At 53.2% G+C, this 21,105-nt stretch overlaps 1 protein-coding gene across 1 annotated transcript in view; it reads right to left on the bottom strand.

The window, feature by feature from the left end:
- The window catches only part of CCDC33 (coiled-coil domain containing 33), a 117,696-nt gene that overhangs the window by 39,118 nt on the left and 57,473 nt on the right, over positions 1-21,105 (bottom strand). Inside the window, exons 10-11 of the mRNA XM_007446714.1 lie at positions 20,969-21,040; positions 8,221-8,391 (exon numbers count right to left, since the gene is read on the bottom strand). Of these exons, the coding sequence (XP_007446776.1) occupies positions 8,221-8,391; positions 20,969-21,040 (243 nt within the window). The remainder of the gene's footprint in view (positions 1-8,220; positions 8,392-20,968; positions 21,041-21,105) is intronic.

Raw genomic sequence — 21,105 nt, 5'->3', positions numbered from 1 at the left:
CCTTGGGGCAGCGCCCTTTCCCTTTCCCAGCCCCCCGGGGAGGCGCCACTTTCTCACCCGCCTCCCCAGGTTGTCTCACTTCCTTTGGCCTCTGCAGGCTTCTCCTCAGTTAGGCTAAGGGCCTTCTCCTTGGAAGCATGCCTCCCCATCTCCAGATCTGCCCCTGATGTCTGTGAGGCCCAGGACAAGGGCATAAATGGAGGTTCCCTGCAGGCGCCCACCCTCCCCCCTAAACAGCCATCGCCTGATCCTATGGGTGCATCCCTGAAAGTATTTGACTCTTGGGAGGATAGACTTTGGGAAGAGGCCTGCAAGGCCCTCAGAAGCAGGCTCAGGTCCATTTGGGCAGGAAATCCTGGGGTCTTGGATACCTAAAGACTGGTCTAGATTGTGGGGCTTGGGCTCCAGAGTACGTTTACCTGGCCTTGTGGACTCCTTGCTCTATGGGGAGAGATGAGGCTGGAGGAGGCCCAGAAAGGGCCCCTCTAAATCATCTGAGGATGGTATCCCTCTCCCATCCTGTCTAATACCCTGTTCCATGGCCCTGGGGACCTTTTCTGGAGCCAAGGCCACTTGCCCCTCTGGTCAAGTTGGTCAGAAAAACAAGCCCACTCCAGCAGCCAGTGGCTTTCCCTGGCTGGTCAGCCCTGGGCTCCCCACCAGCTCCAGGGACCTGGCAGGGGTGGGAGATGGTGTGGGGGGAGTGAGCCCACGAGTGAGAGAGACGTGGAGTGGGGAGGTGGAGCCAGCCTGCAGTGGGCATTACTCAGCCATGCTTGCACACACACACACACACACACACACACACACACACAAAGACAATAAATCGACAAACACTTAATCTCTCTGCAAATTGAAACGGAGCTGTAAATATCTGCTGTATCCCAGCAGCTGAGTTATGAGTCTCGTTTATTAATCTCTTTAGCCCCAGGTGATGGATGGAGGAGGCGAATGGCCCACTGGGGCGATTCCGGGGATGGGGGAAGGAGGGAGGAGGAGTGGGTGAGGGGTCTGGGAGTAGCCCTTCTGGAGAAGGGGTCAGAGCGGGGAGGCCTGGGGGATGTGTGCTTTCCCCCCTTTTATTCTCTACCTCGGAAAGCTCCATCAACACAGTGATTATTAATAAGCTTCCTGGCAAAGTGGACAGCCCTTTACAGTTTCCAATTCACTGTCATCCACTCTCTCGTTATTCCTTCCCACCGCCTCAAGAGGTTGGGGCAGTGGGGGCAGGAATCTCTTTCACTTAACGATAAGGAGACAGGCCCAGAGAGGTGGAATGATTTATCCAAGGTCACACAGCTCTTGAGTGGTGGAGACAAGCTCAAACGTGCTAGAGCTGCACGAATGAGAGGAAGCCAGAGGAAGGGTCTGCAGGGAGAGATAACAGAGACGCACAGGATGGGGTCCTTATTTTTCTCAAATGCTTGGTAAGCACCTTTCTCTCTCTCTCTCTCTCTCTCTCTCTCTCTCTCTCTCTCTCTCTCTGTAGGAACTGGAGGAGGAAGAGAAGGACAGAGAGGAAGAGGAGTGGAGCTGGTGAGCGCTTTCAGCCAAGCCTGGGAGCTGCGACTGCACCCTCACAAGATTTATTTTTAGAAAGCTCCCGAGTGCCTGCATGCAGGGCTCACCACGCGGGCTGCAGGAGTGCAGGGGAGGAGACGAGGAGGGCTGGGGTCCTCAGAAGTCTTCCTGCCTGCAGGAGCTAGGCCTGGGATGGGAGTGGGGTCTGGTGCCTGTGTGTGATGGACACGTGAGGACAGGTGGACAGAACAGGGATGCTTGTAGAGTGACAGGGACAGAAGACTGACCTGGCACATGGGACCACAAGCACTGGGCGGTGGAGTCGGGACTACTGAGACTGGGGTGTTGGAGCAGGAGGGATGGGGTGACAGTGATGTTTCTGGAAACACCTGGTGGCCTGTAGGGGGCACGGAGTCAGGGCCCTCTGATTGGAGGCTGTTGAGGTGGGCACCAGAGGGCTGTGCTTTCTTTATCTCTGTCTCCATCTGTTTCTGTTCTGTTTTCCCTCCCCCTTGTGGTCCAAAGATCTGGGTGGAGCTCAGGCTCTCAGGGACCTGGGTGATCTGCCTCCCAGGTTGGGCTCGGTGTCACTCTGGTTTATGGAGGCCAACCCCAGGCTCCTGGGCTTTGTGATGCCAACACCCTGAGCTGACGTTCTTGCTACTAGGTGCCACTGACATCAGTAGTGTCCATACTCAGGCGACCACTGCTGGCGGCTGCCTCCTGCTCAGGACCCATCACCTGCCACCAGGTGGTGCCCAGGGAGCCGAGGTTGGGCCTGAGCTTCTCAGCCTCACCAGTCTGTAGACCTCCTCCTGGGCCAGAGCCTGGGGGCAGGACCAAGCCTCCAGGAGCCCCAGGGGACTTTGGAACATCTGCTCCAACCTCCTCTGCTGACAGAGGAAGGGACTGGGGCCCAGAGAAGGGAAGGGAGTTCAAGGTCATTTCAAGGAGGTGGTGAGAGTGCTGTGAGTGCAGGGGATAGTGTGGAGCTGGGCTGATGGGCAGAGGGTATGTGTCCTGTGGCTGTGGGTTGCTGAGGGGGCTGAGGGTGTAGCCATCATGAAAGGAGCGGGGCTGGGGCAGGGGAGGGCCCACGCCATGACCACATCCTGATTTGCCTAGGACTATCGGGTTTAGCACTGCAAGTCCTATGTCCCGGGACCCCTCAGTCCTGAGAAAACAGGGATGGTTGGACACCATGGGGTCACGCCGGGCACACTCACAGGACCAGGCTCACGGGTGTCTCTGCTATACTGCCAGCCCTTTCTGAAGGCCCCTCACCTGCTCCATTTGACCCTCAGAAGTAGGTAAGGCAGGTAAGCAGCTCTCTTCTATTAGAGACAGAAAAATCAAGGCTCAGAGACACAAAGTGCTCTAAGTCACCCCGGGAAGGCATGGGAAAGCCAGCACTTCTCTCCCTGGCTGGGAGGGAAGCAGTCCCTGGGCTGGGAAGCCTCTGCCCTCCTGTCACCCGAGCCCCAACCTCCACTGCTGTGTGACCTGGGAGGAGCCACAGCTTCTCTGGCCTTCCTTCTCCCAATCCTTGAAATGGGGCCCTTTGTCCCGAGGAGCTGAAGTCAACCTACCAGGTTAAATGGCGGTGAGGACAGCTGGAGAAGGGGACGCTAAAACACCAGGAAGTGAGGGGGATCAAGGGATCATTCTGGGCTCAGCAGACTCAGGAGTGGGAGAGAAACAAAAGTGTTATGCTCAGAGCAGGGCGGGCACGTGGGGATCAGGAAGGGGAGAGATGAAGGGAGGGGTTTAGGCTTTCAAACAGAGAATGAAAGAAATGAGTTATTCCAGTGTGGTGAGGTTGGGGAAACTCCACTGAATCTTTAAACAGCCCTTGTCAATTATTCATCTGCTGGTATGAGGGCCCTCTGGTCTGCCACAAATCTCCTCTGAGCAGTGGAGGAAAGGAGGGAGGGAGGGGAAAAAAAGGGAGCTGGGGGAGAGAGAGAGAAAGAAAGAAAGGCAAATATTTACTGGCTACTGTGCACCTACTCTGTCACTCCTGCCTGCCGGGGAGCTCCCAGAGCTCAGAACCTTGGCCTTTTCCCACCCCACCTGCCTCAGGACCCTGCACTGTTGGGCACAGGACTGGGCACCTGGCGGAGGGGGGTGTGTGTCTCTTTTCCTGGCTGATTGGAGAAACTGCTGATACAGCTGCTGGGGAAGGGGAATCTGCACAGGGGCAAGGGTTTTACAAGCCCTGGTGAATGGAGCCGGCTTGTCTGGAGGCCGCATGGAACCCCTCATCTCACCGGCTCTCACCGGTGTCAGAAGACATTGCCTGGCTCAGCATGAGGTGGGCTCAGGGAATCTAGGGGGTGAGCGGGGAATGCTTACACGTTGTTTAGTGTTTGGAGAGTTACCATGTGTGGGATGCCTCTTAATATCTCATTCTTCACCCTCACTTAAAAGCCCACCTCTTCCAAAAAAGACTCCCTGGGCTGCTCAGAAGGGGGGTGAAGGCTTCCCCTAGTTGTGCCCAGGCCTTACACTTGACCCAAGGTCATACCCACAAGATCCTGACCCTGGTGAGTCCACTCAGGACTGGAGCTTTGCACCCACTTTGATAGAACGGAACTTGAAAGGCCTATGTCAAAATCAGGTGTCCCGGATAAAGGGAGGAAGAACTGACTGGATTGAAGGCAGATCCAAGGGCACACTGTGGGTAAGGGCGTCCGGGGTTGGTGGTGGGATGAGACTGGCGGGCCCCAGGGCAGCAGGGAGCACCTGTGGCATCCTGTCCGAAGAGGGGGTACAAACCCTGGTCTCCTTCACTCCTTTCTCTGCTCCCAAGCTGATCCTTTCTCCAGAAAGTGTTCAATTTTCTATTAAGCTCTGGAGGAAATCAGTGGCAGAATTGTTTCTTGGGCTCTGGGGAGTGTGCTACCAGACCAGACACAGACTAAGGCACTCCTGGAATCGAGAGGCTCACAGCCCGGATACAGTGGCCGAGAGCTGAGGGACACAGTTAATCGTTTGCTCACTGCACAATCACTGCCATATCACTGGGGCCCACTGTTACACCCCCAGGCTCTGCTGCTGGTGGCCACTCCCTGACTGCACGTCCAGGAGTCACACACCTTGCGACAGTGCCATTGCCACCGAGATGTGTTCTAGGGTAGTCAGGTATTTTCCATGTTCTGTGACTCTGTCTACAGTGTACACGCTGTATTCTGTGCTTATTGCCGTGTTCTATGGCTGCATCTTCCTGTAATGCAGTGTTGTGTGATATCATTGTATGGCTTGGATCTATTGCTATGCAACTACACTCCACTGCTCCTGCACCGTGTCCTATAGCTTGTCACTGTGTCTGTTGGTCGCATGAGCTCGCTGACTGCTATGTAATTTTGTTTGGTTGCTATGGAACAGTGACCCGTTGCTTCATGCTACCTGTCATGGAGCTGTGTGCTGTTGCTACCCACCCACGTTCTAGTGTTTGTTACTGGGCTCTACTGGCTGCATGAATGTTTGTCTGGCTCCTACCCTGGTCCTTCTGGGCTCTGCCTAGGGGCTTGGAACTGGAGCTGGGGGCTGAGTCTCTAGGACCCAACCGAAGCAGAGGTGGGAATAGCCAGGATGGTAAATCTGTGCTGACAGGGAGACAGAGAGACAGTGAAGAATGATGCTTCGGAGGACTGAGGCAGGGGTGGAGGGTAAATAGAATGAAGCCAAAAGTCAGGAACAAGGAGGGAGTAAGATGGAGGCTGGGCCTGGGACAGGGTGAGATGGGCAAGGGAGAGGGGCAGGCCTGCTGCCCTGAATACTATGTGAGTGTCTGAGGACCCAGTGGTGTCAGGTGGGCCAAAGGGTCCAGGGCTGGGTGTGTGGGCCTCTGCAGCCATCTGGTATTCACTCGGCTGTATGCAAAGCACCATAGGAAGCATTGGGTAGGGGTCGTCCCACCACTGGGCTTCCTCACTGCCATCCTTTGCAAAATCAGGAGATTGGACTGGATACTCTCTCTAAGGTTCTTTCTGATGCCCTTGGCCAGCCAGGGATTCTATCACGTTCTAGTGCTTGTTACTGGGCTCTACTGGCTGCATGAATGTTTGCCTGGCTCCTACCCTGGTCCTTCTGGGCTCCGCCTAGGGGCTTGGAACTGGAGCTGGGGGCTGAGTCTCTAGGACCCAACCGAGGCAGAGGTGGGAATAGCCAGCATGGTAAATCTGTGCTGACAGGGAGACAGAGAGACAGTGAAGAATGATGCTTCGGAGGACTGAGGCAGGGGTGGAGGGTAAATAGAATGAAGCCAAAAGCCAGGAACAAGGAGGGAATAGGCTGGAGGCTGGGCCTGGGACAGACTGGGATGGGCAAGGGAGAGGGGCAGGCCTGCTGGACCCCAAAGCCTTTACCTATATCTGTGTAGGGTCAGGCCTGGCCTGGGCCCTGGAGCCCAGAGATGAGGAAGGTGGTGGCTGAGTGTATCTAAGTCAACAGCAAGCTAGGGAGAGCAGCCAGTGCTTGTGACCTTGCCAGGTGCCCAGCAAGGGGAGGGTAGAGGGACCAGTGGGAGTGCTGGGGTGATACCCAGAGAGGGCATGCTTGAATTAGTTCTCCATACAGACACAACTCACAGCGTCTCTGACAGGGTAAAGGGCAGCCTTGAGCCCCCTTGTTCATACTCAGAGCCTCCCCAGATCCTGTCTTAGTGCCCTTGGGCCACTTATTTCTCCCCCTGCCCTCTGTTGACTCAACCCCTTGCTCAAAAACGGTTCTTCCTCATGGGTAATCTTGACTTCTCAAAGGCAGTCTAGTTCCATCTCCGTGGTTTAATCCTTTAGAGAAGATCCACACTAGCTGGCCTACTACCCGAGTTATTATGCTTTAAATATTAAAGGATATGAAAAGTATATATATTGTTTGAATTGCTCACCTATTGGATGCATCCTATATGTCAAGGCCCTTCTCCCTCAGCTCTGCTTTTTTCTCCTTCTTTCCCCCATTCTCACCATCAACAGTATCACCATCGCATTTTATAAGCAGAATGAAGATTCCAACTCAGCCGATTCCAACCCTTTCTACATCTTACCTCCCCAAGCAAATATATAATATTAAGTCATCTCTAATTTCGCTCAAATAATCCAGACCCTGAGACTCACTGACCTCCACTCAGACCTTGGATCCTTTGCCAAGCAGAAATGTTCACTGGATTCCAAACCAGAGAAGGCCTGCCGTGCACGGTACCAGGAGTGGGGCCCATACTGCTCCCTTGGGTCCAGCACCCAGTGGCTGAGATGAGAGGCTCATCCTACTCCCCGGGGTAGTGTGAGGTCTGCATCTGGAGGTGAGGTGAGGGCCTCTCTGGGTGATGCCTGAGGCTTGGCTGGCTCGGCATCCCAGGGGAGGCTCCCGGAGCTGGAGGGGTGAGGGGAGGAGAGAGCCCTGAGCTCTCTGCAGGGTTGTGACCAGGGAGGGAGGCCTTCGACTTTCCCCTTCCTTCCCGTCTGTCTTTCCCCTTCCATGGCGCCTTCCCTTTTCCTTCCTTCCCTGGCCTTTCCCCCTCCTTCTTTCTCCCCTGCACTACCTCTGCTCAGAGGCACAAGAGGGGCATCATGAGGCCGGGCTGTGGAGGCAGCAGGCATTGGGTTTATTCATGCTGCCCAAAGTCTCCAATGGCAGGTCTGAATCTTTATTTTCAACCCAACTGATGGCTGAGCTGGCAGGTCAGGCCCGGGATCCGCCTTCCCGAGGGGCAGAGGTGAGAGGAATGAGAGTAGAAAATGGCCTCAGAGTGCTCTGGACCTGCCAGGGAGGGTCCCCCTTGGGGTGGGCAGGGACGTTCCATGTGGGAGCATCCTGGGCACATCCAGCAGACAGCACCTTTCCTATTCTTCCTATGGGACATGTTCCAGGAAGGTGCAGAAGTGCCAGGGGAAGATGCGAAGGCTGTCAGTGGAGAGGGTCAGGTCCTGGGAGGAGGAGGCCCAGGGCTTCCCTATGGGTCGGTGGCCTTGGCTCCGGCCTTTTCTCAGGATCTTCCGGAGCAGCGTTCCCCGTGGGATCTGCTGTGGAAGAAGGGAGGAAGTCACTTATGAATTCACCCATGGTGGTTGGGACAGGACTTCCGTTGGAGCCTTTGACCGGACTGTCTTTCTGGTGGCCTGTCCTGGAGCTTTCTGCATCAAGGGGCTAGGACTCAGCACTGAGCCCTCAACAAATTAAGGCATCACCTCGGCTGGCTGCCTGCACCATCCCTCTCCCAGCATCTTGTCAACTGGTAACGAGAAGCCAGACCAACTCCCACAATCAAGGGTAGAGACTCTGTGACCAAAGACAATATCCTCTTTGCTTTGAGTCCTACTTTCCTCTTTCAAAAGTTAAAACTAATCTTTCCGGGGCTTCCCACTACCCAGAGGACAAGCTCTCGGGGAAGTTCTTAGTCGATGGCTACTTGAGTCAGAGGAACCCAGTCTTACAAGTGTTGCAGGGGTTGTTTTGAAAGAAATCACCTGAGAGTTCCATTCAAAGGTGAAGAAACTCTGTAAGATGAAGACTCCACACCTTCCACCAGTTTAGGGTGACTCATATACAGAGTGTGCCTAAAGGGAAGGTCCACTCGCCACCCAAGGAGTGAACAGCTCACCGGTGGCAGGCAAGCCCCTTCTCCAGGCCCCATCCCCACTCTGGCCCTCCTGGCCCTGGAGGGGAGACACTCCCCATTGCTCGGGACATCTTGGGCACCTGAGGCTCTTCCTCTGCTTCCTGGGAAGTGGATGTGTTGGAGCCAATTGTGGAGCTCACTGTGGCCTTGGACCAGGACTCACGGATGGTACCCAGCTTCTCGTCCAAGATCTTGGGGTCCAGGATGGGCAGAACTTTGCTGTTGTTTGGTGTCAAGAAGTTTTCCGGCCTCTGGGAAGAGAAGGTGCAGAGACATTGCTCTGTGCCTTCTTTCTACACCCCCCAAGCCTCTCCTCCTCGTGGCTCAGGAGGCCCTGCCTGCCTGGGCCCTGTCTACCTCCCACCACCTGCTCCCTTGCTCACTGTGCTCTAACCACACTGTCCTCGCCTTTCCTCCAACAAGCCGAGCTCTTTCCTGCCTCAGGGCCTTTTGATCTGCTGTTCTCTCTACCCAGAGAGCCTCACGGGTCTTTACATGCCTGTCCCCTTCTCATCATTCAGGTCTCAGCCCAGATGTGATCTCAGAGAGGCCGTGCCCTTGAGATAGAGGCCCACCCCACTTAGAGTAACCCCTCCTCCAATATACTGTATTCACATTATCCCATTTTACTGTGTTCACAGTGCTTGCTCTACCAGAAAATTCGTTTCCAAAAAATGTGTTTACTTGTTGACTGTCTGCCTTGCTTCCCCACTCTCCACGCTCGAATGCAAATTACCGGTAAGCTGGGAACTCATTTATCCCTAGTGTCTGCCTCACTGTAGGTACTCAAGAAATATTTGTTGAAAGAATAAACAAACCGTGCCATCTATGACTCCCACCCTTGGTGCAGTAACAACAGATTCGAAAATCTCCATGCTCCTTTGACACCCTTTGCTGTGTAGACTTGCTTTCCATTCCATCTCCTTGTCATCCTCTCATCCTCTCACCCGTTAAACAGTGTCTCTTCTCCCTCTACTCTGATGGGCCTCTTTCTCCATCCATGTTCTTTTTCCTAATTCTCTTCGTCCTCTCTTGACATGACTGCCACTCTCATCTCTGCTTCTTTAGAATTTAACCCCAATCAAATACCAGCCCTTCCAGGAAGCCTTCAGGGCCTCCACCCACACTTGCTCAAAGCTTTTCCGGGTTCTCCCAGTCCAGCAGCTGGCTCTCTCTGCTCTCACACTGTCCTCTAATTCCAGGCTTATTTGCCATTGTTGTTTTTCTGACAAAACTTTAAGTTCCTCGGGCTTAGGGACATGTCTTACACTCCCTCTGAGTATAAGAGGTTATTTGAAAGCTCTGTTGGAAATCCATGGTTAGCCCCCAAAACGTGCCCATTGTTCAAAGAATCATGCAGACTCAGGTTTGTAGGGACCTCAAAGATGACCCGCTTCCACTCTACATCAGCTGTTGGAATCCTGTCTTGGCCACACAGTAGACAAATATTCCACTGTCTAGAGTGTTGTGCTAGAAAGAAGCAAATAGAACAATGGGCACAGTGCCAACAAAGACAGATGTGCTCAGGGTTAGAAGTGCCCAAGTGTCTGACCCTGAACAAACAGAGAGAATGAGTGCAGGTGGGCCTCCCTTTAAGTGGATGCTCTATATGAAAAACCACACCTATGAACCAGATGAATCAGGACAAAGACCCTTCCGTTTACCTCTAGGATCCTTTAAAAATAAATTTGGTGTGCAGAAATTCATTAACAAGAAGCATTTTCAGTCTTGCATCAATAGATTAAGGGACATTCATACAACTACAGAGGTATCCAATCCAGTCTGGGCCTCATCCCTGTCTCCCTCTACCAATCAAATAGGTACCAGGAGAAAGCTGCTATATAAAGACTCTTGGGGTGGGAAGAGTGAAGCTTTGGATGACTCTGAGGCTGACTTTGGCACTGACTGCACTTTATAACCAAGACTTCTGGGGCTGTTTTGTCCCTGGGTATTAGACCTGGCTGTCTCTCTCACCTGCTCCTCTCAGTAGCTTTCATTCATTCGGAGGCTCCCCACTGAACATGCCCTCTGTACAGCATCTCAGTCAGATGGTTTGGGGTTTTCTAGTTGTCTGTGTGTTTTAGATAAGAAAAAGCACCACATCTGTCTCCTGTTCAGAACAGCTGAACACGATTGGCTGTAGCAGAAAAGCTACAGAATGTATATTAGATGGATGGGTGGGTGGATGGATGTAGGAGAGAGGGAAGGAAGAAATAAGTAGCCAAGGCAAAGACCGACTCGCCATTGACCAGGTGGCCCCTGGGGCTGGGGTGAGATGCTGATTCAGTACCTGTAATGACATTTCTCCTCATTTCCAGGCAGAAAGCCAATCTTGATGCCCTGGATTTCATAGACTGCCATCTAATCCAGTTAGGGGAGGAAGCAGAAGTAATGAAATCAAGGGAGAGGGTCTCCAGAGGCGCCCTCATCAGTTCTGAAAGCAGGGACACGCTGCTGAGAGAGTCTCTTCCTCCACAGCCTGTCACCCTGACATCCACCCTGCATGGCCCCAGTACCAAGTGGGTCAGCTCAGTGACCCAGAGCTGACACTTACTGGGTCTCTGATCAGAACTGGGCACTCACTAATTTTATGTGGGTTCTGAAATTTATTATGTATAATTCATTTAATTTCATCACAAAGATGAAATAAAAATGAGACGGACCCCTCAGTCCAGACCACCCCATGAGTCTCTGGTGGGCAGGGGTGTTGTTCCAAGAAGGAGGAAAGGCAAGGCAGTGTATCTATGGACTTCAGTCTATTCTGCCCATCCCACCCACTCCTGACCCCCAGCTGCTCTTCCTGTAGCTTCTGCCAGACTCAGTGGTCCTGCTCTGCCCTCTCCATGGCTGGCTCTGGCTTATACCTGCTTCCACAGCTGCCTCACGAGAGTACCTCCCCAGCCCTCACCCCTGCAGGTCTCCCAGTGAACTTTGCCAGGATCCACCCCAGGCTGGGGCTTGGGGTAAGATGGGTGGGTGACTTTTATAGAAAAATCTTTACACTTGCACATAATGCAGACCCCAAAGGGAAGGTCAGAGGCAGTTGTTCTAGTCATGTGAGGTAAGGGGTCCCAGGAGGACCACAGTGCCTCACATAGTGCTTAAATTCTCTCTATTGTTCCCTTACATTACCTGTCCAGGCTCATCAGCTTCAGTCTGCCTACATTTTGGGGAGGGGCTTGTGCCCCCCTCTCCTTGCTCCTCATGGGAGGGACCTTGTCTGAGACTACAGGGAGGAGCCGGGCTGCTGGAAGCGGTGGGTCAGGGTGGAGAATGGGGGAGAAACAATGCTAAAATGGGGATGGAAAGAGCGGGGACCTCTGGGGACTAGCTCTTCCGTATTCGGGCCCAGGCTTTGCCTTGCTCTCCCGCCTTCCTCCAGGCGGGGGAGGAGGCTTCTGGCTCACCCCACAAGCCTGCTTATTTGCTTTTCTATTTGGCAGGCTTTGCCCTGCCTGCGGAGGCAGCTTGGGGCTGACAAGTGGCCCCTCACTCTGTCGCTCCGTGGCTACAGCACATCCTGCTTCATTAGGACTGTAATTAGGAGACCTACTTTGAAAGCTCAAAGTGATGCACGACCGCGCACTGGCTCAGACTCAGCGCCCAGCCCACTGTTCCTTGTCCTGCTGCAGCTGTCCCACACCACATGAGGGCATGGTGGGGAGGAGACACCCCTTCTTCCTTCTCAGCCCTCGCCGTTGCCTGCAGAGGGTCTGTTGAGCCAGACCAGGCCAATAGCATAACAGGCTCGAGGATTCTTGGGTCACCTGTTTCCCCCTCCTCCTCTAATATCTTCTGCCTCCCTCCTACCCAGTCCATCCCCTAGGTCCCTGATCATGCAAAATGCAACTGTTCCAGCCTGCCCTGGCAATTACAGACTAGCCGAGTTGCAGCTGCTGTCCTCGGTGCTGAAAGCGCCCGTCTTGCGGCCTGCCTGCCTCTCGCCCCGCCCTGAGCCTTCTTGCTGGAGCGCACAGGCTCTTAATTCAATTAGCTGGCCCTGAACCCTCCCCAGGGAGCCTGGAGCGGAAACTGACAAATTCTGTTTAACAAAGACATTTGTCCCCCGCCCCGCTGGCTTTGGGCTCTGCCCGCCTGTATCCTGCTCATTAGGTATCTAACAAAGTGCGTCCCAAGAAATCTGCTTCCAATCGCTAGTAATTCAGGAGGCCTGATGCAATTTTCTCGCTGATAAGGGTGTCTCGCCCGCTGGCAAGTGCCATAATAAGCCCTGTGCAGCGGATCCCCCCATCAGTCGCTGCTTTGTCATTTCCTGTGGCTGCAGTTGTAGGTTCTTATCTCTTCAGCTGAAGGAGTTTCAACGGGTCCCTCCAAGGGGGTTTGCTGCCTCCCCTGCATATCCTAGGCCTCATTTATGACAAACCGTGTGGTCTTGCAGCTGCGGTGGGGTTTGAAGCTCTGAGTCTGTCTGCCAGCCAAGAAGGGCCCAAGTGTTAATCCTCACTGGGGCCATGATTCAGTCTCCAGAAAATGGTGTCAGAGGGTTAATCTAAAAACAAGTTGTGGCGTCGGAGGAGGGGAGCCAGTGATAAAGATTTTTTTAAAATACTGGCAGGGATTTTATTTATTTATTTATTTATTTTTGGACATAGGTACCATTCTTTTATCTATCTATCTATCTATCTATCTGTCTATTTATTTATTTATTTATGGCTGGTCTGGGTCTTCGTTGCTGCGCGCGGGCTTTCTCTAGTTGCGGGAGTGGGAGCTACGCTTTGATGCGGTGCACAGGCTTCTCATTGCGGTGGCTTCTCTTCTTGCGAAGCGCGGGCTCTAGGTGCGTGGGCTTCAGTAGCTGTGGCTCGCAGGCTCTAGAGCACAGGCTCAGTAGTTGTGGCACAGAAGCTTAGTTGCTCCGCGGCATGTGGGATCTTCCTCGACCAGGGGGTCGAACCCGTGTCCCCTGCATTGGCAGGCAGATTCACAACCACTCTGGCAGGGATTTTAGTATTAACTAGAGCCCTGCCTGTGGCTCAGTGGATAGGCTGTGGGCTCACTCTTGTTAGCCTGAAACCTGGTCTTTCTGCACTTAATCTTCTCCCTTGGGTTCCCCCTATTCATATCTAGAGAGGCCCTTCCAACGTATAGGTCAGATCACATCCTACTGCTGCTCAAAGATCTTCCTTAGCTTCCTATTACTCTATGACGAAGTCTATACCCTGTATCCTGGCGTTCAGGCCCTCCAGAATCTAGGCCCCGTCTAACCCTCCAGTCTCACCGCCCACAACAGCTTCCTCATGTCCCATGCACTCCAGACGCTGTCGTGTTTCCATGGCTTTGCACCTGTGGTTCCCTCTGCCAGAGGCACCCTTGCCTTGCCTATTTCCAAGCCACTCTTTGAGGCAGAGTGCAAACCATGCTTCTCTGTGACTCTTCCCCAGACAATGCAACTACATCAACTAGAACCCTTAGCAAGACGAACAGTGATGATTCTTTTGGGGTGCTTTACTGCTCGGCACAGGTTAAGGATCTAACAAATGGTCGATGAATTCATGCCTGAACGACCTTGGCTGGACCAAGGGTGCACACGGTTTGGCTAAAAAGAGGTCTAAGGCTGTGGTCGTCTGGCTTTGAGATGGGAAAAAACCCAAGAGCAACCCCCACTTTCTGAGAAGTCTGGTCTGGAAGCTTCTGCCCTGTCTTACTTCCTCTCTTCCCCCTTCTTCAACACATCAGCTATGCATCCGGCTCATGTGGAGAGCAGAGCAGGCCAGGGGAAGGCCCGAATGTCCAGCTCCTTAGTCATCCCTGCATCCTGACTCAATCCACTCCATCTGGGAGTCACAAGCTCACATTCTCAAGGCAACACAGGGTGGTTGGTGAGGCATTCAGGATGAGCCTGCAGTATGGCTCTGGGTCCATTCCTGCCCACCCTGGCCTGGGAGCTCACAGGCCAAGAAGCAGGTCTTCATTTCCTCTATCTCCTCTCTAGCTGTCAGCTCAGGGCTCTGGCCTCTAGAGAGATGATTGTCTGTCTCTTCTCCATTTCTTCATTCTCTGAAAAATTGCTGTGAGACCAAATGTGGTGCTGGTGACGTTTATCTTCAGCACTTGACAAGGCCTCCTGATGTCCTTACGGATGTGAATCTGGTGGAGCAGCTGTCATGAGGGGCGGGCGCCGAGTGATGGATTAGCAGGGCTCTGTCATTCCCCTCCCCCTGGAGCTCTGTCGTCATCCCTGATGAGTTCAGCATGTTTGTCAGCAACTTGGGTGAACAGTCGTAAGCGCTCCCTTTACTGAGTGTCTGCAAGAACCTTTGCTGGGCACTTACACACGCTCCCTTATTCAATTTTCACTACATTTCTGGCTGGTAGGGATCACAACCCCTTTCTATGGATAGAAAAGTAAAACTCACGGTGGCTAAGATCATGTGGAAGATCCAGCATTCAAACCCAGATCCAAGGATGCACGCTCTTTAGTGCACATTGCAGCAAAATGTCCTAACTACGTGCACAGATGACCCGGAGCTTGGAGTAGGGGTGGAGGTGGGGCTGTGAATGTGTGACGCATGATGGAATCAGGGTCCAGAGTGATCTCAAGCCCAGACAATACGCTGAGACCAAGAAGCTGAGTCAAAATAGAGCAGCAGAGGTTCAAGGTGAAGGTGTGCCACCTGACAGTGGCTCACATACCAGACAGGACTCCCAGGCTCTAAATGGACCCCACAACCTTGGTTAGGAATAAAGCGAATGATAGACTTTGGCTGCACCAAAGGGGAGAATGTGTTTGCAGGAAAAGGATGATAGTCCTATTTTACCCACCAATACTGATCCAGCTCCACAGTTTTGGCGGGGGGCGGGGGGGACACTTTAAGACGAGTGTTGTCAAGATGAGACAACCAGGAGGATGAGAAGCAGAAACCCAGTGTGACAAAGAGCAGTCAGAGGGAGAGTTGGTCAGGCTGGAGATGACACAACTAGTTTGCAAACAGCAACAGGGCCGACCTGGGCATGGGTGCTGACTTCTCTGGAGCCAGTCTCAGGAAGGAAAAGGCGGGATTGGGGGAGGCAACTGGAGAGAGATGGGAGGAAGAGGTCTATGAGGGAGCTGATAGAGGCTGGAGAGGGCTTCCTGAGAGGAAATGAGGTCCCTGTCACAAGAAGTGAGCAAGCAGAGTCTGTAAAACCCTGTGTGTTGGAGGGAGTGTCAAATGCCCTCCCTGAAGTGGGGAGCATGGGGGGGAGTTGCACCATAACCAAGAGACTGTTGGGGGAGCATGGAGCTGCTGGGAGGGGTTCAGGCATTGTGAAAAGCAGGCAAGAGCCTCTTATGGTGGGATGGGGAGCCCTGACCCAACGCTGAGCATCTGTGAGCCAAGGGCCAGGCTGGCCCCGGAAAAGCATGGGCTCTCCCCTCTCGCTCACCTGTCCCCAGCTTCCTTGGGTCGTATGGGATGATCTCTGAGTTGGGCCTAGAGTCTGAGCAGGTGGGGAAAAGGGTACCTGTGAGCTGGGGAGGGATAGGTCTTTTCCTCTGTCTCCTGCCATGTGGCCTGGGAGAGGGGGAGGACAGGGAGGGAGGGGGTGCAGGGTGAGGTTGGGGGCCTGTGTGTAGGGCAGGGAAGACAGGCAGGGATGTTGTGAGGTTGAAAGAGGGGAAAGGGTATTTTTCTCTGGATTCATCATTATCCTTACGGTCGTGTTTTCAGAGCTGGAGTCTTGGGGGTGGAACAGAATCTCCCAGAGGATAGAAGCAGCTGAGGAGGCTGCTGTGCCACCCTGGACACTGGGCCTTCTGGGCAGCTGGGCTTGCTGAGGAAATGGAGGACGGCTTGTGCTGGGGCTTCTCCGAAGACCAGCCCAGGCCTGACAAGTGTGGCTTTCCAAAAATCCATAAGAATTCATCAGAAGTCAGCATGTTTCTGCCTGTCCCCTGCCCTCCACTCCACATTTGCTAAACAGCCACTTGTCCCCACTCCGGGCTGGTCTCCAGAGAGAGTGGTTTGAATAAAAACACTGGGGCAGCCTTTTACACGGCATCAAAGACCTGCCTGCACCCCACCCTCCCGGAAGGTCAGATGGGGCTGTGGGAGCCGCCCCTTCCCTCAGTGGGGGATAGCAGGGGCCACCTCATCCTCTCCTTAAAGGCACGCTGTCTGTGCCAAATCCAAAGAAGCAGTGGGTTTTGAATCCTCCAGCATCTCTCAAGTCTGTGGGCTAAGGAGAGGGGGCTGATCATCTGAGAGGCTCTGCCTCTGCCTGGTGCCCTGGCACGCTGCCTGGGCAAGACCCTGGATCCCAAACCCCAGCCCCAAGAGGGCACCTGTTGCTGAACACCCAGATGACAGCATGGGCTTGTCCCACCTCATGGGGAGACACATTTCCAGGCAAGGAGGCAGGATTCGACACAATGAGCACCTACTGCGTGCAAACCAGGCTCTAATCCACAATAGTCAGCCTAGGAAACCCGGTCAGTTGTCTCACTTCAAAGAAGTTGTCTGCAAGCCGGAGGGCACCCAGGATGCTGTGGGATCTTGAAACCAGTTCATTAAAAGAGGCAGACTGCTTAGCCTGGAGAATCATAGACTCCTGGGGGACCAGATCACACTCTTCAAAGAGAAGAGGCCAAGATCAGAGGGTGAATGGAGGGGACTAAGGGTTTATTCGTGTATGTATATATGGAGTAGTCATAGGCTCATGGGTTCTCAGAGGCTAATGGACCTCCAAGGTGAACTCCCACTGAACAGGGAATAAAGGGAAGTTTTCTGTGTATACACAGATGTCTGTGTTTTTCTAGTTTTTTGTAGCTATATGTAGTTACACATGTATGTACTCATCTACACACACGACCCTAGCTTAAGGCAGAACACTCTGAGCAGCAGGTGTCCACAGAGAAGTTCCATCAGAGGGAAAAACTCAACCCATCACCAGCAGAACCAGCTTCAAGCACAATATCCCAAACCAGGAAACCACTCCTTCTTGCCATTCACTGTGACTGCTAGTCTGCCTGCCAGCGTGCTGGAAGGAGGCTTGCAGGGGTTGCACTGCAGCCCCAGAGGGCAGAGTCAGGAGCTTGGGGCAGAGGGAGAGCCCCTGGAGGTAGGGTGGGCTCAATGTGGGGTGAGCATTTCTATCAGCTGTAGGCACTGAACCATGGGATGGGCTGCTTCTAGAGGTAGTGAACTGCCCCTTGACATGGCAGAGCAAAAGGAGAGGCTGGGATGACCACCCGTGGTGGATGACATCAAGGAGATTTCTGTCCCGGGTGGGCTGTGGAGAGACATCTCTGTGGTCTCTGCCTATTTGGAAATTCCACAATGTTCTCATTCCTGGAGCTCTGAGAATGGGTGATATGGAAGCAGTGGGTGTGGGGAAACTGTGTTCCCCAAAATGTCAGTTAACCAGGATGGCCTGTGCCCAAACCTCCAGGACATGAAGGCTCTCAGGAAAGAGGCTGTGTCCTCAAGTGGGAGGTACCCAAATAGGACAGGCATATTCATTTGTTCTGAAGCATTTCCTCTCTGTAGTACAGCTGTCTATGAGCAAGGAGTTGCCCCTAAGATGGTGCTGTTAGCCAGGTGGACGAGGGGCCCTGAGAGGCCCATTATCACAAACCCCACCGCAGATGGAGTATCCACAGGACTCTAAGATCTCCAGGCTTCAGGCAGTGGCTCTTGGGGCTTTGAGCAGTGTTTGATTTAAACAGTGGAAGAATCGATAGTTCTGGTCCTAGGTCTGGTGCTTCCTTCCCACGGGCTGGAATGCAGAGATGAAAGCTGGGTGCCTCTCACCATGAATTGGTGGCCAACACCTTAGGTGAGACAATAAGATGGAAGGAACCTGGTCTTCTCTGTTACAGCGGCTTGGCTGGTAACCTTACTCAGAGAGCACATCACATCCAAAGAGCCTGTCTGAGCACTCCCTATCGTGTAACCTCGTTTGAGTTTCATCAGGCCTCATATCATGAGCTGATATCTACTCATGAATTGATTTGCTCTTATCTGGTCCACACTCCCTGCTCTCCAAGAATGCAAGTCTTATGAAGACAGGGCCTTTTTCTCATCTTTTTCAGTGGAAGATTCCTAAACCCAGGACGGTACCTGCTCCACAGCCAGGTGCTCAGCAAAGATTTGCCGTTGCACGGAGCACGGCGGTGGTATTACAGAGAAGCCGATGGTGAGGAATGCAGCTGGGGACACGCTGTAGATGCAGCGCCATCTGATCTGTTCATCAACACTCTCCCACCTCCACATAGGGAGGAGGATGACAAAAGGGCTCAGACAGCAGCAGAGAGCCATGTCCACGCCTGAGGGCAAGTTCAAGCAGACGGGCTCCACGGCTGCCGGCCTCTCCCTCTCCTCACTGCAGTCCAGAAGGGCAGCCAAAACTCTAGTCCTCAACAGATATATGTGGGATAAAAGAATGAATGACCGGGTACCATGGCTGTAAGATTATGCCAAGTCCATCTTAGCTTTTCATGTTAAGGCCCCCAAATTGGACTTCAAGCTTCTAGAATCAAAGTGAGTCAGTTATTGGCCAGTTCTCAGATAGTTTCACCAAGAAACAGTTTAACCACAAAAAGACTTCTCTTCTGTGTGTGCCAATGCGGGTGTGAAAACGTCTGTGTGTCAGTTTGCTCGGGTGTGGGAGCACGTATATATGCATTAAATGTGTGCACTCTTGCAGAGGGATGTGTATGGTTGTGTTGCATGTCTTTGCATATGTGATTGTCTGTGTGTGGGTATTCAAATGTGATTGTGTGAGACTCTGTATGTATAGAACTGTGTATGTGTGTGAATTCTTGGCTGCAGAGTTTGAATTTCCTCCAGTACTATTTTCCTGGTACACACTCAATCTTGATCCCCTTTCTTTTCCTTTCTTCTCGGAAATCCACTACTGAAAGGTTTTTTTACCCGCCTCCAGGGGCAGGGGGCTGGGGGAAGGGGAAGCTAAAATCACAAGGCCCAGATCAAAACACTCAGCAGCTAAATGAATTCGGCAGCATTTTCCCGCATGACTTGGAGGGATAATTTAGTGAAGCCACCAGCTGGAAGGAAAGGGATTAATTCTGCACTTAGCCCAGCTCCAGTGAATAATTCATCACTGAGACCTTTGTGCCCAGCCCCTGGGCAACTGGGGGAAGTGTCCTGCCCACCTGCCTGTTGCCTGCCTGGGTCCCCCAGTGCCCTGACCAGCGGCACTTGACGCTTCTTTCGGTTCTCAGGACACACGTGCCCCAGCGAAGGTGTAGGAGGCAGGGGGAGGTGAGGAAGGGGCTGGCAGTGGCCACTGACAGACTCTAGACCCTGAGAAGAGCCATGGAGGGTTGAGCTCCAATCTGTGACATCTGGGATCCCTGCTTCCCCTTTCTTGGGGTCTTTTGCTCCCTCTGTGTCCCCTCCCCTCTCAGTAACTTCTCCATCCTGTACCTGGTTTGGTGGTGATGGTGGTGGTGTGGATGTCAGGTTGTATCTAACAAACTCTCTCTCACCAAGCATTAGAGGAGTCTCTACGGGGCCATGTGGAACATTCCACAGCAGGGAGTGTTAATGGGAGGTTTCAAGCGCTCACGAGAGGCCTTGCGGGGAGACAGTTTTGGGTGGGTACCTTCCCAGATCGACCTCTCAGACCCTCCAACAAGGAACTCCCCGCATTCTTCACAGGTAAGGTCACAGGGCCGAGTATTACCCCAGAGCTGGTGGCTATTTTTCCTGGCGTGGGAAGCTAGCAGGAGTGGGCTGATCAAGACATCAGCCCCTGCAAGCATTTCCAGGGGGTCATGGTCCTCAACTGCCCACATCCCTGCTTCACGCCCCTCTCAGCACCACAGAGAAAAAAGTGGGAAAATTCCAGCCTGTCAGGTGCACTGGAGCCAAATGACCCGAGTCCAAGCTGGACTTCAGAGCCCAGGTATAGCTGATAGAGGAAGTGATCCCATCCATCAGGCAGGGCTCAGTCCCTGGGGACTTTCAACTTGGGGCAACCCAGCTGTGGTGGGCAGGATCCCAAAAATGAGCCTACAAGATTCCACACCCTAATCCCTGAAACCTGTGAATATGATGAGCTTTCACTCCTGTGATTATGTTAGCATGACACAGTTGACCTTAAGATGGGAACTTTATCAGAGTGAGCCTGACCTAATCACATGAGCCCCTTTAAAAGCAGTGTTTTCTCTGGCTGCTGACAGAGGAGAAAGTCAGAGAGCTTTGCAGTGTGAGGGGGATTTGATATGCCTGCTGGCTTAAAGATGGACGAGGCATTGTGAGAAGGAATGTGGGCGGCCTTCAGGAGCTGAGAGAGGCCCCCCGGCTGACAGCCAGCAAGGAAACAGGGACCTCAGCCCTACAACTGCAGGGAACTGGATTCTGATGGCAACCTAAGGGAGCCTGGAAGCACGCCCTTCCCCAGAGCCTCCAGATAGGAACAGAACCCTGCCAGTATCTTGATTTCAGCCTTGCTGTATTGCATTGCCTACCTACAGAAGTGTGAGCTCATAAGTGGGTGTTGTTTTAAGCCACTAAGTCTGTGGTAGTTTGTTACACAGCAAGAGAAGCTAATATCCAGTTCATGCTTGTAGAATCTTGATCCCAGTAAGCCAGGCTTGGCTTGGGCTGAGTTAGAGGCTGACTTGCCCAGGTCTGAGTGGCCCTCTGTTCTCAACTCTCTCTTCCTAATCTCAGTTTTTTCAAACCTTAAATTACCCTCAGAAATTTCCATCCAAAGCAGCAGCCCTATCCTTCTAAAAGCCCCTGGCCCCAGCCCCTGAATAAGGCCAGCGATTGAAAAGCAGGTTGGAACCCACGGAGAGGCTACAAGAGCTGACACATGGCTGCCGGGCCCTGAGCTTCCCCTGACCCACAGTCTTACCTCAGAGGAAAGCAGCTGGAAGGAGAGATCCACCGTGGGGACCTCACCATTTATGGTTTTCAGCCTGGTGTCCTGGAGGCGGAGAAGGGGAGAGTCGGCCGCACTGGCCAGGGCAGGCAGCTTCTGCCTCTGCTCTG

Source organism: Lipotes vexillifer, unplaced genomic scaffold (genome assembly GCF_000442215.2).
Source record: "Lipotes vexillifer unplaced genomic scaffold, Lipotes_vexillifer_v1.1 scaffold242, whole genome shotgun sequence".
NCBI lineage: Eukaryota > Metazoa > Chordata > Mammalia > Artiodactyla > Lipotidae > Lipotes > Lipotes vexillifer.
This window is presented reverse-complemented; position numbering and strand designations above follow the sequence as displayed.